The sequence below is a fragment of the Phascolarctos cinereus genome, unplaced genomic scaffold (assembly GCF_003287225.1).
Source record: "Phascolarctos cinereus isolate Bilbo 61053 unplaced genomic scaffold, phaCin_HiC Scaffold_4;HRSCAF=312, whole genome shotgun sequence".
NCBI lineage: Eukaryota > Metazoa > Chordata > Mammalia > Diprotodontia > Phascolarctidae > Phascolarctos > Phascolarctos cinereus.
The window spans coordinates 82,334,757-82,350,926 of NW_027555847.1; the positions used below are offsets into that span (position 1 = coordinate 82,334,757).

Below are 16,170 nucleotides of genomic sequence, written 5' to 3' on the forward strand. Positions count from 1 at the left end.
GTAACTAGGCCCCAGTTCCATTTAACTACTTAATATCAATTAAGTTTTTATAAAGGGACATTTATTTGAAGGAATAAGAACAATCATTTCCACATAATCCTTGGGAGCATAACTTCCTCTACACCATCTTAAATCTAGGTGGAAGTAAGTTCAGTTTAGCTTAATTAGCATTGGTCCCACCAACTCACATCCAAATGCAGTCTCTGTCGGATGAGTCCTTGTCACAGCTGAGAAACAGCAGGGTCATCAATGCTAAACTAACTGTAAAACCTGGACACAGGGAGTCCCAGGTGCTTAGTCTCCTGATCTTTCACAACTCACAGTCTCAGTGATTCCAAAACGTCTGGAACAAAGCAGAGGCTGAGGCTCATTTCTTGGGGCTATGAGGCCTCAATGGGAAGAAGGCACCAAGGTTTCTCCACTTTATAACAATGTCTATCACTGCATGTGAAGGAGTCGATGAAATCCACCCAGAATAAAACCAAAGAGAGTGAAGCTTTTTTAAAATGTTCCCACTTTTGCTTCTTCCTGAACATGTAGTTAGCATATTGGAATCATTTACATAATATCAACTCATACTCCATAGATTGTCCCAGGTACTTCCATTCTACCTGCTCTGGACTCTACCAGAAGCGGGCTACCCAGTCTCCATGTGAGGAGGCACCATGGAAGGCATTCTGCACACGTCCATGTCATTCCCCTGTTACACTTCAAGCACCTAGCTCAATTCCTACAAAGCATTGATTGGTCCCACCAAGTTTATATATCCAAAGGTGGCTTTGCTTCTAGATGAGTTCTAGTCTCAGCTACTGCTGGACTGGGGTCTGCAGACGTCACTCCTTAGTCTTCAAAACATTGATGCTAGGCTGACCACAACACCTATGCTGGAAGCTATGGAACACTGGGCGCCCTCTGGACTTTTCAAACTTTAAAAGTCAGGGAGATTTCACTTTTTCAGCCTAGAATAGAAAATAATGCAGAAGTCTGAGGACTGAGGCCTATTTCTCAGGGCCCACATGGTCTCAGAGGAGAGGAGGCTTTTAATCTTATCATATGATCCCTCACCAGGTACAGTGAGCAAAAGAGTCATCAAGATTCTCCAAAAAGATTGACTCAGTAGAGGTGTAGTGTCTGATGCTGACAAGCCCTTTTGAATGCCATCTAAGCCTGCTCCACAGTCTCCCCACCACACTTCGCTTACACATCATCAGTATTCTTCCTGAAGCAAGCAAGCTTGGTATCCCACCACATGGAAAGCTTGTTTCAGCCAAGTAAGCTGATGGGATCTACTCACGTGTCAGACACCTACGAAGTTCCTGGCTGGAAGAGATTTACAGGGCTGGTATGGCATAAGGACGATGGAAGGGGTAAGGAAGTCTGGTGCTAAGTGAAGGGGGTAGGGTAGGGAGAGTGATAGAGAACAGTTTGAAGGATTGGGTGCTATTTTGGCTAAAGACTTATTTGTTAGGCAAGAGGAAGGGGAAGAGGGTATGGTCAGAAGAGACCTTGGCGGTGGGGAAATCGACAAGTGCTGACTTGGTTTTCTTTTTTTACGGTTCTCAAGAGTGGGAGTGGAAACTTAGATTTGACCTCTGTAGCCTTACAAGAGCCTTTGAACTTTTAAAGCTGAAATGTTTTTCACACAGTTTATCTGAATAGAAATTATATTTAATGCTTAGCACAACGCCTTCCGACTTTAAAGTACACCACCCCCACTCCTCCCCCCTCAAAAAAAAGGCAGCGTCGAATTGATGCTTAGCTCACACTCTGGCCCCTGGTGCTTCTGCCCTTGGCATCCTGTATCCTGCAGCCTTGGGCTCCCTCACCTCACACCTGGCGGCGCCCACCCCGCACAGAGCTTGGGGCACCCCCAACCCGGCTCCAAGCCCCGCCCCGAAGCCCCGCCCCGAAGCCTCCCTCCCGCCGTTCGGAGGAGGCCGTGCCCCGCCCCCCCGGGCGCCATCGCGCCAATCAGGGGCCGGTGATCTCAGACGTCGGCGGTGACGCGCGGCACGCAGCGGAGCCGAGCCGAGTGGCCGGGCTGAGGTGGCCGGCTCCCGGGGCTCGGGGGCTCCGAGCTGGCGGCGGCTCGGGGAGCAGAAGCCGGGCCGGCTTGGGCCGGGGCGGGGCGCCCGTCCCTTCCTCCGGCCAGCCCCGCCATGCAGGGCCCCGCCGGCAACGCGAGCCGCGGGCTGACGGGTGGGCCGCCCCCCACGGCCTCGGCCGGGACTGGCGAGCGGGGCTGCGAGAACGGCGCCTTCATGGACAGCTTCGGCATCTTCCTGCAGGGGCTGCTCGGAGTCGTGGCCTTCAGCACCTTAATGCGTGAGTGACGGCGGGCGGGGCCGGGGACCCCGCGCCGCTGCCTCCCCTCCGCCGCCCGGGGCCCCCCGAGACGGGGGGGTCGAGGCTGCCACGCCCCTGGGGTGGCATTGCTGGAGACCCCGAGAACCTCTCATGAGACACGCTCCATCCCTCGCAGTGCGGGAGCCCCCAAACGGCGGTCAGAACCGACCCCACCCAGCTGCGGACCCCCGCATCCCTGAGGCTGCCCCCCATCCTTTCCGCGAGCCACCCAACCGGGACCCCCCTGCCACCCCTCCCCCGAATGCCTGCTGACCTCTGGCATCTTCCTCGCTTCCTCTGTATCCCCGAGGTCTGGATACTGGGGATCGTCCCTTGCATCCTCGTGCAACAACTTCTTTCCGTTGGGGTCTCTCATCAGGCTCTCCAGACCGCAGCAACCCGGACCTCTCTAGTCTCTCAGGATCAAGGGTCTAGGCACCCACTTTGGTGACACATTCCAGTCCTGCTCCGTCGTGGGCCTTTTACTCTATTCATTAACACTCTCCCACCCCCCGCACAAACAACCTCGCTTCCCGCCGCGATAATTATTCCCGGGATTGTGATAACTTTCTGTCTTTATGCCCGAGTGCCCATCCACTCTTTAGAGCTCCACCCCTTCTCCCTGTCTCTAACTTTCCTAACTAAATTTCAGGCCTTCCCACCTCCTTTCCCATTCTTACCTTGACTACTATTTTCCACCACCTTCCCCCATAGGCTGGAGGGCAAGTTGACGGCAGGGAACCCTTGAAATCGTGTTTCCTAAGTCATAGAGGAGCCTACCTTAAGAAAGCCAGGAGGAAAACAAGGGAAATAAGCAGATGTTCTTCCTGGAAAGCTGGAAACTTTGTTTAGTCATCACTTTTGCCTTTGGCAGGGAGGAGAGGAAGGAGGGGGGGTAGAGTTTTATTTTTGTTGTTCTTTCTTTTTGGTTGGTGTGTGGGAGTTTCCCCCCTTTTTTTTCATTAAAGGTACAGGAAGCCAGTGCTTCAGTAGATTGCATGGGGCGGGGGTGGGGGGGGTGAGTAGGGTTGTTAGGAGATCCTTCTTAGGGTGCACTTGTCAAATGTGAGGAAGCGTCATTCCTCCAAAATGACTTTACTGGTGGAATGGAATGCTGGCCAAGGTAGTAAGGGAGAATGAAAAAGTGGTAATCCATTTGAAGTGCTAGTCAGTGGAGCCACAGATTGTATTGTCACTACTCCCTAGCCATGTATTTCTTTTTTCCCCCTAACTTTGTAAGTTTTTATGGGGCGGGGATTATCTTAGTTTTCCTCATTATCCCTTCCCCTCCCAGATAGCCATCTCTCATAGCAAATAGTATTTTTAAAAACTAAAAAAAAAAACAGGAAAAAAATCAGGGCAACCATCATTGCATTGAATAAGTCCGAAAACACAGCAATTATGTAACACCTGTGGACTTTTCCCCTCCACCAAGAGGTGGGTTAGACTGAGGTGTTCTCTGATATTTATTCATTCAGTTCCGACTTGATCTTTATAATTTTGCTACATTCACTTTTGATTTTTTGGTATGTGGTTGTTCTTTCCATTTACATTGTAGTTACTATGCATGTTGTTTTCTTGGCTCTGCTTATTTCATTCTGCATCAGTTCATGTAGATCTCTCCACGCTTCTCCGAATTCGTCACACACTTTTTTTTTTTGGTGAGGCAATTGGGGTTAAGTGACTTGCCCAGGGTCGCACAGCTAGTAAGTGTTATGTGTCTGAGGCTGGATTTGAACTGAGGTCCTCCTCCTGGTTCCAGGGCCAGTGCTCTGTCCACTGCTCCACCTAGCTGCCTCACACACATTATTTATTATAGCACAGTAATAATACTCTGTTACATTCACGTACCACAGTTTAACTATTCCTCAATCGATGGGCATCTACTCTGTTTCCAATTCTTTTCTATCAAAAAAAGTGCTACTATAAACATATTGGTATTTTGGGGGGCTTTGTTAGGGTATTAGCCCAGTAATGAAATTTCTGGTTCAAAGGATAAAACATTTTAGTCACTTATTTTACTTAATTCCAAATTTCTTTCCATAATGGTCGCATTTTACAGCTCCACCAACAATGTATTCATGTGCTTATCATTTCACAACCCCTCCAACATTGACTATTGACATTTTTCATCATCTTTTCCAATTTTCAGGATATAGGCTGAAACCACCAGGTTGTTTTTAGTTGCATTTCTCTCAATATTAGTGATTTAGAGCATTCTGTCGGGTGATTGTGAATACTTTGCAATTCTTTTTTGGGGTACTATTTGTTTATATTCTTTGACCACTTATCTGTTGGGGAATGCTGAGCTAGTATTTCAGTGTTTAGTAAGGTCTTTGTTTCAGCAGCCTGGCTGCTGGAATTTTTGCTTTGCTTGTTTGTTAAATTGGACCCCAGAGGATCAGATCTGGGCTGACACTGGAGCTCATGAAGTCCAATCTCTCATCCAGTGCTGGGAGTTTCCAGTTCTTTGTCTTCAGGGTCCTAATCTAGGCTACTTTGTTCTTTTTTGCTAGACTTACAAAGGCTGGGCAACAAGTACCCTTCCTTGTGTGTTCATCACCTTCCTTTCCTTTCCACTTCTAACTTGCCTTATTGTTTTTCTTGCTGGGTAAATACCCACTTGTTTCCACAGTAGTGATTTGTGCTGATTTAGCCAAATGTGACTGACTGTACAGCATGGGCTACATATAGACTTCTTTAAGATTATATTCATGGAGGAATCTCCATGACACTCTTATCCTTGCCTCCACATTGACTGGCCATCAATTTCTATTTAAAGGAACTGGAGCCTTGATGTTTGGTTTGGTTTCTAACCTGATATTTTTTAGCCTGATCTTAGCTGTTTTGGTAAACTTCGCTGATACTGACAGTCCAAGAGTTTATTTCATGGAGTCTGGCATTTGTGTTACAGTGAAGGAAATGTAATTATGAATAGAGTGGCTTCCAGTTGAAAAGGATTGGGGAGAGGCAGACTTGGGTGGACCAGTGAGTTCTTAGGGATTTCAGCAAATTTTTATTAAGTGTACAAGGAACAGAGCTTTATGCTGGCCTTGATTTCAAGGAGCTCACAGATTAATTGATAATAACTTGAATTTAAGTAGCCCTTTATAGCTAGCATTTAAAAAACTTTTAAAAATGTTTTATAATCCTTTATGGCTTATAAAATGTTTTTCATTGTCTCATTGGATCCTAAGGTTAGAGTTGTGTTTCAAGTTGACAAGAAGTCCATATAGAAGAAATGGACAAGAAGATCCACTTCCTGTGTCTGTCCTTTGAGTTTTATCACAACATTCTGAGGAAAGTACTGAAGATATTATGTTCATTTTGCAGATGAGGAAAGCAAAGTACTGGGGGTTAAGTGACCTGCCAAAGGTTACACAGCTAGTAATTGGCAGTTTGGATTTGAACCCCAGTTTTCTGACTACAAATCTAGTACTTTTTATTCTAATATTGCCTTTTGTTCCCTTTTACACTCATTTGTCAGGCCTACTTGTGTCCCAAAGAGTAAACTTCAAAGGGACTCTTGGTTTGTTTTAGATTTGACTTCACCAAAACTGCTCATGTAAAGAGAACTTAGAAACACATGTTAAGGGTTTCAGAGGGTTAGAAGCAGGAACTTTGTCCAGTTCTGTGACCTTAAACAGTCATACAAACAACCAGAAAATTTGAACAACAGTCTACCAATCCAGAAGGAAGGAAAGCAGGCCAGAACAGTGGGGTGTACCTGGATCAGGCAAGGCAGAAAGAACACAAGATAGGGAGAGGTATACCTTCATGGGTACCTGAACCCAGACTTGAGGGCAGCCTTTCCAGTCCATATCATTGGGACCACAGACTTTTACCAGTCTCTATTGTAGTGAGAAAGTAGAGAATTCTTAGGCAACATTCTGAACCTTCCCTTCTACCCTGTCCTGAATTCTAGGACTTGTTTGGGGAAGTGAGGAGAATAGTGGGATGATTTTAGGAGGAGAAGGGATCTGATATATGTTAAGACACTGATATAAGTGCTAGGAATATAAAAATTTAAAAAATGGATACAGTCCCTCTCTTTAAGGATTCCTACCTTCCAGACACTCAGGTCTGGAATTTACCAGACCTACTGGAAGAGGTTTTTTAAAAAATAAATTTCCCTTTTTATTAGGAAATTAAACGTAACAAACACAAACATTTCAATATACAGAGAATAACAAAAATGAGATAGTATATGAAACTGATTTTCTAATATGTACAGTTTCCCCTTTTCCCACTACATACAGCTTGTTAATGTTTTTTGTATAATTCAAATTTAATGTGGCAGTTACACTGCTATCACCTTCTAAACTTGCTTTTGTGCTTTCTTTTTTAAAAGATTCCTTGAGGAGCAGGTAGGTGGCGAAGTGGGTACAGCACCAGCCCTGGAGTCAGGAGGACCTGAGTTCAAATCTAGCCTCAGACACTTAACACTTAGTAGCTGTGTGACCCTGGGCAAGTCACTTAACCCCAATTGCCAGACCAAAAAAGAACAACAAAAAGATTCATTGACACTCTTCTTCCTTTTTGTATTACTTTTTTATCCCTTTTTTGTATCTTTTTTATCCCTTCCTTTCCCTCCCTTTCCCTCTTCTCCTCCCCTGCCCTTCCTTTCCCTTCGTCCAGGTCCATGTGGGGTATCACACCCTTCTTCCCTGTGATGCTCTACCCAAAGGGAATGTAAATTTTTAATCTCTGAAATTTTTTCTTTCTCCTTTTCTCTTCAGGAACTGCCTTAATCCCAAATCACTTTGGCTCTCAATGATTGGCCAATAATAGGCCCCAGGCCCATCCCTACTTGGTCATTGTTTGGGCCTCCATTGGCTCAGAATGAATGTAAAGGGCAGTGTCACTGTGGTGGGGTTAGGGGTGGTTAGAAGTTGTAAGAAGACTGGAAAAGGTGGTGGGGGGGGAGCTTGGTTTTGAGGAGCCTTGAATGCCAATTGGAAGATTTTATATTTGATACTGGAGGTTATAAAGAACCACTGGAGTTTATTGAGTAGGGGTTAACTTGATCATCTGCGTTTTAGGAAAGAAGCTTGGTGACTGAATGGAGTATGGACTGGGGTTCAGGGAGACTTGTATTAAGCCAGATAACTGTCAGGCTATTTCACTAGTCCAGGACTAAGGTGATGAAGTTATGCATTAAGGTAGTGGCAGTATCTGAGGGAGAAGGGTGAGTATTTAAGATATGTTGCAGCATGTGGAAGAGGCTGGTGAAAGAGAATGAGGAGTTTAGGATTACACCCTCAACAAGGCTGAAGCTTGGAGAGGGGAGGAGAGGTTTTTTGGGGGAAAAATAATGAGCTCAGTTTTGGACATACTGAATTTAAGCTGTCTATAGGAGGTTATCAAGTTTGAGATGTCTAATAAGAAGTGAGAGATGGGAAGCTGCTGGAGGTCAGCAGAAGATTAGGACTGTATAAATAAACTCGGGAATCATCAGCTTAGAGATTTTAACTAAATCTATGGCTATAGATAGTTCATGTTTTCTTTGCAGAAAATGTTGGGAGGTGTCAGAAATAAAAGTATAAAATAATATCACAAAAAATGAAATTAATTCTATTTTAACAGAGAATGACTATTTGTTAATACAGGCATAATTTCCAAATGACTCTCTGTCGTACAGACCATTGACTTAGAGCAGAGATCACAATCAGTAACCAACTAAAATAAAGAATTTTGAAAAAGAGTAGATTTGGCTCTTAATTCAAGTACTTCTAATCTTGTTTAAACACTTCTGACCTGACCTGTTTAAACAAACTGTTTAATTGAAATTGATTAAAAGACTGTTACCATTTCCTAAGCAAATTCAACCAATGCAAATGAGTTGCCACAATAGGAAGACCAAAAGAACCCAGAAACCATCCCAGCCAGCAAGTATGCTTGATCTCCTTGCCAAGCAGCCAGGAGCAACATAGATTTAAGATATAAATTCATTGTTAACTCTTGTGAAGAAGTATATGGGGATTATGAACAATATTGCCACAAAAATAAATCAAGAAATAGTGCAGGAGAAAGCAAGTTCATAGAAAACTTAGGAGGAAGCTTAGTTAAGCTGTCTGTTCCAAGGATGTTTAGAGATGAAACTGGAGGACAACTGAAAGGAAAGAATATCCATCAGTATTTCAGTAACATAACTCTTTTTCCCCCATTGATAATGTTGGAATACTTCTTTTAGATTCTTAACATTATAGTCCCTAATGTGCTGTATAAGAAGTAGGAATCTCCATAGCTAGGCCTTTTCTCTTCATTAAGATCTAGTCTGGCATCTCTAGCTACTTGCTAGACAGTTCTACCTGGATGTCCTGTAGGCATCAAATTAAAAAAACGCTAAAACAAACCTCATTATCTTTTCTGCTCTATCCCCCCTTTTTCCTAATTTCCCTATTTATATTGGGAGAACCATCATTTTTCCAGCCAAACAGGTTCACAACCTGGGAATCTTCCTTGACTGATCATTCTCTCACCCTTCCCCCATAGCCAATCAATTGACAAGTGTGGTTGCTTCTACCTCCTCACATTCTCTTCCATGTTTCCCCCTTCTCTTTTCACAGAACAACCAACTTAGCTGAGACTATTATCATCTCTCTCATGGACTGTTGTAATAGCATCTTCATTAATTGGTCTCCTTGCATCCAGTGTCTCCCTTCACCAGTTTTTCCTCCACTCAACTACCATATCGCTATTCATAGATCTTATTATGACATTCTTCTGCTCAAGAAACTTCAGTGGCTCCCATTGCTTCTAGAACAGAATAAAAACCTTTCTATTTGATATGAGGGCCTTCAAAATTTGGTTTTGGCCCATGTTTCTAGGCGCACAGTCAGCGTTTGCCTCCTTGCATCCTTTATCTGCCTTTGTACCTTTGCACATACTGTTCCTCATGCCAGGAAAACTCCTTTCTCACCTTAACCTCTTGGAACCTCTCGCTCTCTTCAAGGCTCAGCTCACGTGTCACTTCTTTTAAGATATCTTTCGTGATTTCTCCAGTTATTAGTTTTCCCCTACCGACCCTAATGATTGTATTTGTTTCTTGTATACCCTGTACTTACTTATTTGGTAACATATTGTATCTCCTCTCCCTTCCCCTTTCCCTAGTAGAATTTAAACTCCTCTACTGTCTCACTTTTATATTTCTATCCCCAACACTTGGCTCATGGGAGTTGCTTAATGATATTAAGGGTTTTGGGTTAAGGGTAACAGGGTTACACAATATTAATACTGGTTGATTGAAGTAGAAATGGTTCAATGGTTCTTAAAGAACCTGAAGCCTGGACACAGACCTAGGAGGCTACTGCAGCAACCATTAATTAGGATAATAAGGCACCAAGTCTAAAGTCTGGACTCTGGGCATGCAAAAACAAAGAAATCAAGTCTTTCTCAAGACAGTTACATTTCCTGGGGGAAAACAGAACTTATGTAGATAATTAGGTACAAAATATGGACAAAGTAATTGGAAGCTACTAAAAACTGGGAGAAGTCTGAAGAGTTTCTGTAGGAAATGGTATTGAATGTAAGCATGGAGGCATTGAAGAATTAAGTAGAGGATCCCGTGGTGCTGAAGTGAGGAGGGAGTGCACTCCAGCTATGGCTGATGGAGCCTGGACAAAGAAAGACTCGGCACAGAGGTGAGGTCACCCAGACCAAGCATCAGGTAGGGTCTGCAGGGGGGAGCATGGCATGTGTAGCAAGCCTGGAAAGGTGACTGGAGCCAGGCAGTTAAGGGCTTCGAGAGTCAAACAGAGGAGTTTATCTGTTCTCCTGGAGGTAATAAGGAGCCCCAGATACTTAAGCCAGGAAGTGAGTTAGATTTGTTTTAGGGGTATATCAACTTGGGTGCTGTGTCTAGAATTTATTGCAGAGGGAGAGACTAAATTAGATATCTTATCTAAACAGCCAAGTGATAAGGACCTGAACTGTGATGGTTGTAGTTTGAATAGAAAAAAGAAAGAAATGAGAGAGAAATTTTGTGAACAAGAATTGGCAGCTGATTGTATTTGGGGGTAGTGAGGGTGAGTGAAGAGTTGTGAACCTGGGTGACTAGAAAAATGATGCTGCCCATTACAGAAATAGGGAGGTTAGAAAAGGGGTGGGGGACAGGTCCTCTCCTGGGCAGGAGTGATCCCAATGTTGAGGAAGGGAAGATCATGAATTTTCCTTTGGCGTGGTGAGTTTTAAATGCTAAGGGACATCTGTTGTTGAGTTGTTTTTCAGTCATGTCCGACTCTTCATGACCCCTTTCGGGGTTTCTTGGCCAAGTGGTTTGCCATTTCTTTTACAGATGAGGAAACTGAAGCAGATGGGGTTGAATGAGTTAACCAGGGTCACACAACTGGTAAGTGTTTGAGGCCAGATTTGAGTTTAGGAAGAGGAGTCTTCCTGACTCCAGGCCTGGCATTCTATCCACTGAGGCACCTAGCTGCCCCATAATGGGCCATCTGTGTGATGGGCAATTGGTGATGGAGGCCTATGTAATTTTTTTATTTGTTTGTTTTAAATTTTTGATTTTAGTAATTTGGTTTTCCTTTCTCATCAGAAAAAAATATTTAACAGATCTTAGCTGTTTTAAAAAACTCTTTAAAATTTTATTTTTCCTTATATTTTTTAAAAATTCCATTTTTTGTTTTTATTTGGAGGTTTGTTAATTTTTTTTCCCTTGTTCTTTCAGCCACATGTATTCATTCCTCCATCTCCTTGCTTCTGAGCCTTTTCACCTCTGCCTCTTGGGAGCCCTTAATTCCCTTCAAGGTTTATTAGCTCAAGTGCTGCTTCTTTCAAGAGGCCTTTCCTGATTTCCTCCAGGTGTTAGTGTCCCCAGTAATTTTGTATTTATTTTCTGTGTATCCTGTTCTCTTTCCTCTGTACCAGGCTACCTCATCCTTTATACTAAAAATTGAAACAAAAAAGCATTTTTAATTGCTTACTGTGTGCCAAGCACTGTGCTAGGCACTGAGGATGCAAAATCAAGATAGTCCCTACCCTGAAGGAGCTTATATTGTAATAAGGGAAGACAGCACATACAGGTTTAGGTTGTCTGTAGTCGGAGGGGGTGGGGAATGACCACTGGAGGTGCTGCTGGTTCCAGGCAACATAAGGTGAAAGTTCAAGTATTAGAGGCCAGGGTCTTTGGGGCAGGAGTCGGAGTTGCATTGGGAGGAGTACAGGCAAAATAGTTTCAAGAGGTGAGTTGCCCTGGCTGGGGGATAGGCAAGAGAAGGTAAAAGCACATCTGTCACAGTCCAGAGTCCCAGGAGGGAGATCTTAGTTGCCTTGGAAGAAGTTTATTAATCATTCAGTAAATATTTATTGAACACTGACTATGTTCCAGTTACTGTGCTGTATGCTAGGAATACAACAAAAATAATAACTAAGAATTCTTAGAGTAGAACCAATTTCGCTTCTGGGCTTCTTGCTGATTTTTTTTTTCTTTTTAGTGAGGCAGTTGGGGTTAAGTGACTTGCCCAGGGTCACACAGCTAGTACGTATCAAGTGTCTGAGGCCAGATTTGAACTCACATCATCCGGACTCCAAGAATGAAGCTCTATCCTCTGTGCCACTTTGGTCCTTTTGCCTCATAGTATTTATTAATCAGATTGGAGCTTCCTCTTCCTCCTTTGTTTTGATTTTTCTTATGAGGATTTTTTTTATTGTTGTTGTCTTTTACTATATTTGGGTCATATGTTTCTATTTGATGTGCTAGAGGGGGTCTGGACTTGTTTATGAAAATTTATTGCTAAAATGAAAGGTCATTGAATTGAGCTAGTATTTTCTAGTTCTCCTAAATGGCTATTTTGGTTGAAAAGTTTGTGGTTACATAGTAGTATGTCTACTATCTTTTAGAGCTAAAGTCTTGTGAACCTGCTAGAAGGGAGAACCTGTAATTTTGTTCCACCAGTGAAAAGCATTGCAAGTCTTTTGAGTAGAGAGAACATGGAAGAAGGAGGCAAGATCAACTGACTGTTAGTAACACTAATAGCTGATGTGTATTGATTGTAAAGATTGCAAAGGGCTCTATAGATATTATCTCATTGCAGCTTTACAGAATCTGGTGAGATGGGTACTAGTTGAGAGAGTTGAGGCTCAGAGAAGTAATATGAACTTATCTCTGGTACCCAGCAGACCAGTGTCAGAGGCAGAATTGACACCCAGGTTTCCCTGACTCTTAAGTGCAGCAGTGACTTGGTCTGTGCTGCCAGAGGCCTCATGGTATCTCTGGCTTCAAACCTTGGCTGATCATGGGCTAGTCATTTAATTTCTGTGAATCTCAGTTTCCTTTATAGAATGGGGAACCTCATGTCATTATGGGGTTCATGACATAGGAGACATGAGGTCATCATATGTGAAGTACTTTGCAAACCTCAGAGTGCTATGTTGACGCTTTGTTAATATTTATGATGCTGCCTCTTAAAGTTGCATCATAGGCAGTAAAAGAATCAGAATCAAGACTTGATTAATTTCTCATCTTTCAGCTTCAAGATGGCAGTGATTTCCAAGGACCTTCCTGGACGTGAGTTACCTATTCACAATTGACTTTAAGGATATTATGTAGCAGAGATCTGTTTACGATAGAGATCAATCTCCAGCTCTTCCTCACTGGGTCCTTTGCTGGTTTGATGAGTGCTTCATGTGGCTCACTATTTCAGGTAGTCCTATGCATGCTTTTTCTTTTATTCCAATTTCTATTTCCACAACCTAGCCCAACCCAAATCCCTGTCTTCCAGTTGTGGAACGATAGTCAAATCAGTATTGCTGTTGGAAAAGGTGTGTTCTGCACCTTTATGGCTGTGTTCACCACCTCTGTAACTTTCTACACCAAAATAACCTTTCTAGCCCCTTAGATGTATGGTCTCCTGTTAGAATGTAAGGTTCTGGAGAGCAGAGACTGTCTTTGCTTTTGTTTGATCCTTAGGGCTTGGGACAGTTGTTAGTCACCTTTTACTTGTGTCTGAGTCTTTGAGACCCCATTTTGGGGTTTTCTTGGCAAAGATACTGGAGTGGGTTGCCATTCTCTACTCCAGCTCATTATACAGATGAGGAAACTGAGGCAAACAGGGTGAAGTGACTTGCCCAGGGTTACATAGCTACTAAGTGGGTGAGGCTAGATTTGAACTCAGAAGATGTCTTCCTGACTCCAGGCCTGGCGCTCTGTCCATTGCACCACTTAACTGCTCTTCCTGGCACATAGGAAACACTTAATAGATGTCTTTTTCATTCTTTGATTCATTCATAGGGTTATAACTAGAACTAGAAGGGAGCTCAGAGGCCATTTAGTTCAGTTCCCTTATCATATGAGGAAATGGATGCCCAGGGAAGCTAAGGGATTTGCCCGAGGTCATACAGAGTGAGTAGCAGGGCAGAATTTGATCCTGTCCCATTCTGAATCATGTAGATCTATTTTAACCCCTTAGCTCTCTGCCCTCTGAAAGTTTACAGTCTACTGGTATGAATACTTCCTTAGGTAGTAGGAATTCCTGCCTAAGGTTCCCGCTCTCTGAGGTTCACAGATCTTTCACCTCAACAGTTATATCTTATCTTTATTGTGCTTGTATTGTTCTTTGTCCTGTATATTAAATCCATAGACATTCTGATTAAATTTTAAGGTAATTACCATGACCATAGTCTTCTGAATAGGGAGCTGCCTTTATCTACTAGGAAAATACCTTTCCATTCCTCCTGTTGTTTCCAAATTTTTTAATGAATGAGATGGTTTTATTTCTTTTGTTGTTGTCCTAGTACAGGACTTGTCTTTGTACTTAATTGATGATCTTCAGTGGTTGCGCTGTGAAATTCTGTCACAGTATTGCTGAGAAATAACTTGGAGGTTTCCAGCCAACTGTCTGAGAGTTTTTGCAGTATTGATGAATGGAGCTGCCTGAGGCAGTTATTACACAAATGCAGACTTTTACTAGTCTTCCTGGGGAAACCCTGTTCCTTTGGGGAGATCTGCAGATTTGGGCCTTTGACTTAATTTACGGAAGTTAGGCTTTTCAGAGTTAAAGGTCTGCCTTCTAATACATGTTGAAGAGCACACTGCACTGAGGAACTGAGAATAACTGCATAATGGGGAATGAAGCAAGGCTGTGGGAGGACTGAGAGTAGAGGTGATCCAAAGTACAGAGCAATCCCCAACCAGGGGTGAGGAACCTGTGGTCTGAAGGCCACATGTGGCCCTCCAGGTCCTCAAGTGTGCCCCTTTGACTAGAATCCAAACTTCACAAAACAAATCCCCTTAATAAAAGGATTTGTTCTGTAAAACTTGGCCTCACCCAAGGACCTAGAAGGCCAAATGTAGCCTCAAGGCCTCAGGTTCCCTACCTCTGCTGGGGCCAAGACCATGGCCTAGAACCCAGCTGCCAGGCAAAGAGAAGTGTTCGGGAATGTGCATTTTGGCCTGCTGAGTGTTTGTACTACGGGACCCAAGAATGCAGAGGAAATTTAAGCTTTTTTTCCTCCTTTACCTCCCATAGCCTACATTCTGGGCTGAAATATTTAGAAAATTATCTTTTTGGTATTTAGAGGCACACTTTTCGATTAATATTTCATGTTATAGATTTCTTTTCACAGACCACTGTGCTGGAAAAGGGGATGATGGCAGGTATTTTAGTAAGTTTCTGCCATTTAGCTGCTAGAATTGCAGTACCATATGAAGTCTCTTAAGTTTCCCAAATGGTGAAGAAAAAATATATTTCTTTGGTGTAATTCTATTGGGATCAGAGAGTAAAAACAGCAGACCCATTCATACTTTTTGAGAATTCAGTTTTGAGCAGTGAGCACCTACTGTGAGCAAAATATGCCAGTGTGTGCTGAGCTGAAACACTCTGCTGGTTTACCCTTCTACAAATTGCCTTACTTCTTTGAACATAAAGAGAATAGATAAGCCTGTGATAACTGAATCAGGATAGTAGCATGTTAATAGTATCAGTTTGGAGAAGAAGAATCCTATTCATACCTAGCAGTTACTGGCTTCAGAGTGCTAATTGTTCCCATCTTTCAGCAGAAATTGACCAAGTTCGTATGACTCTGCTTTCACACAGCTTATAGTCAAGGTTAATGTCCAGAGGTTGATGACAGTGTTCCTGATGTGGAAATTAAAATACTGAAGATTTTATTTCTTATGCCAGCTCCATTTCTGTGACCCATCTTCCTGGGAGAAGTTTGGAAATAGAAGTTAGGACACTCTGTTGATAAATTTAGAGAATAGAAGTAGCTTGAGTTAGCCTTTGAGGAGATGTCTGGGTTGGGAAACAGCTACAAGGTACCTTAATACAGATCTGTGCCTAACTTTCTTCAAAAAGGATTCTCCCTTATTGCCATCAGTATCTCTACCAGTCAAATTACTGCCCTTTGGAATTCCTTAGAGGATCCTTCAAGGGTTCACCTTCATAAGCATCATGGACTACTTTATTTATTAACTTGAAAAGTTTTGCCTATTCTGCAGCATTTCTCCTAAAAGTTTGTTAACTTAGGATAGAAGAAGATAAGGGGGAAAATGGACCTTTTCAAAATTAGAGGAAAACTCAAAATATGGAATAATTAATGATACACAGATGAACTCTTTTAGGTATTTGCTGTGTCTCAAATGAACAGTTAACTTATCAGACCATTACTGGTTAAATGAGTAGACCAGAATAATTTTCTTCATTACTTTGAATTATTTGTATTTCTGTGAAATGCTATTAAAGAGGTTTGAATATATAATAGTCCCTAAAATATGTATATGTATATTATATTTATTTACTTGTTTTAATTAACCCTGTTCACCTTGTTTCTCCATCTATAAAAAAGGGAAAATACTGTATCATGTGTGTG

At 42.7% G+C, this 16,170-nt stretch overlaps 1 protein-coding gene and 1 long non-coding RNA gene across 2 annotated transcripts in view; one reads left to right on the forward strand and one right to left on the reverse strand.

Moving 5' to 3' along the window:
• Positions 1–39: 39 nt before the first annotated feature.
• LOC110197540 (uncharacterized) lies at positions 40–3,275 on the reverse strand. Its single transcript, XR_013485861.1, has 2 exons — positions 2,621–3,275; positions 40–959 (listed from the first exon to the last, which is right to left on the reverse strand). It is a non-coding gene; the product is annotated as an uncharacterized LOC110197540 (long non-coding RNA).
• The window catches only part of STIMATE (STIM activating enhancer), a 67,663-nt gene continuing 53,539 nt past the window's right edge, over positions 2,047–16,170 (forward strand). The window contains exon 1 of the mRNA XM_020971547.2: positions 2,047–2,325. Within this exon, the coding sequence (XP_020827206.1) occupies positions 2,160–2,325 (166 nt within the window). The 5' untranslated portion in view covers positions 2,047–2,159. The remainder of the gene's footprint in view (positions 2,326–16,170) is intronic.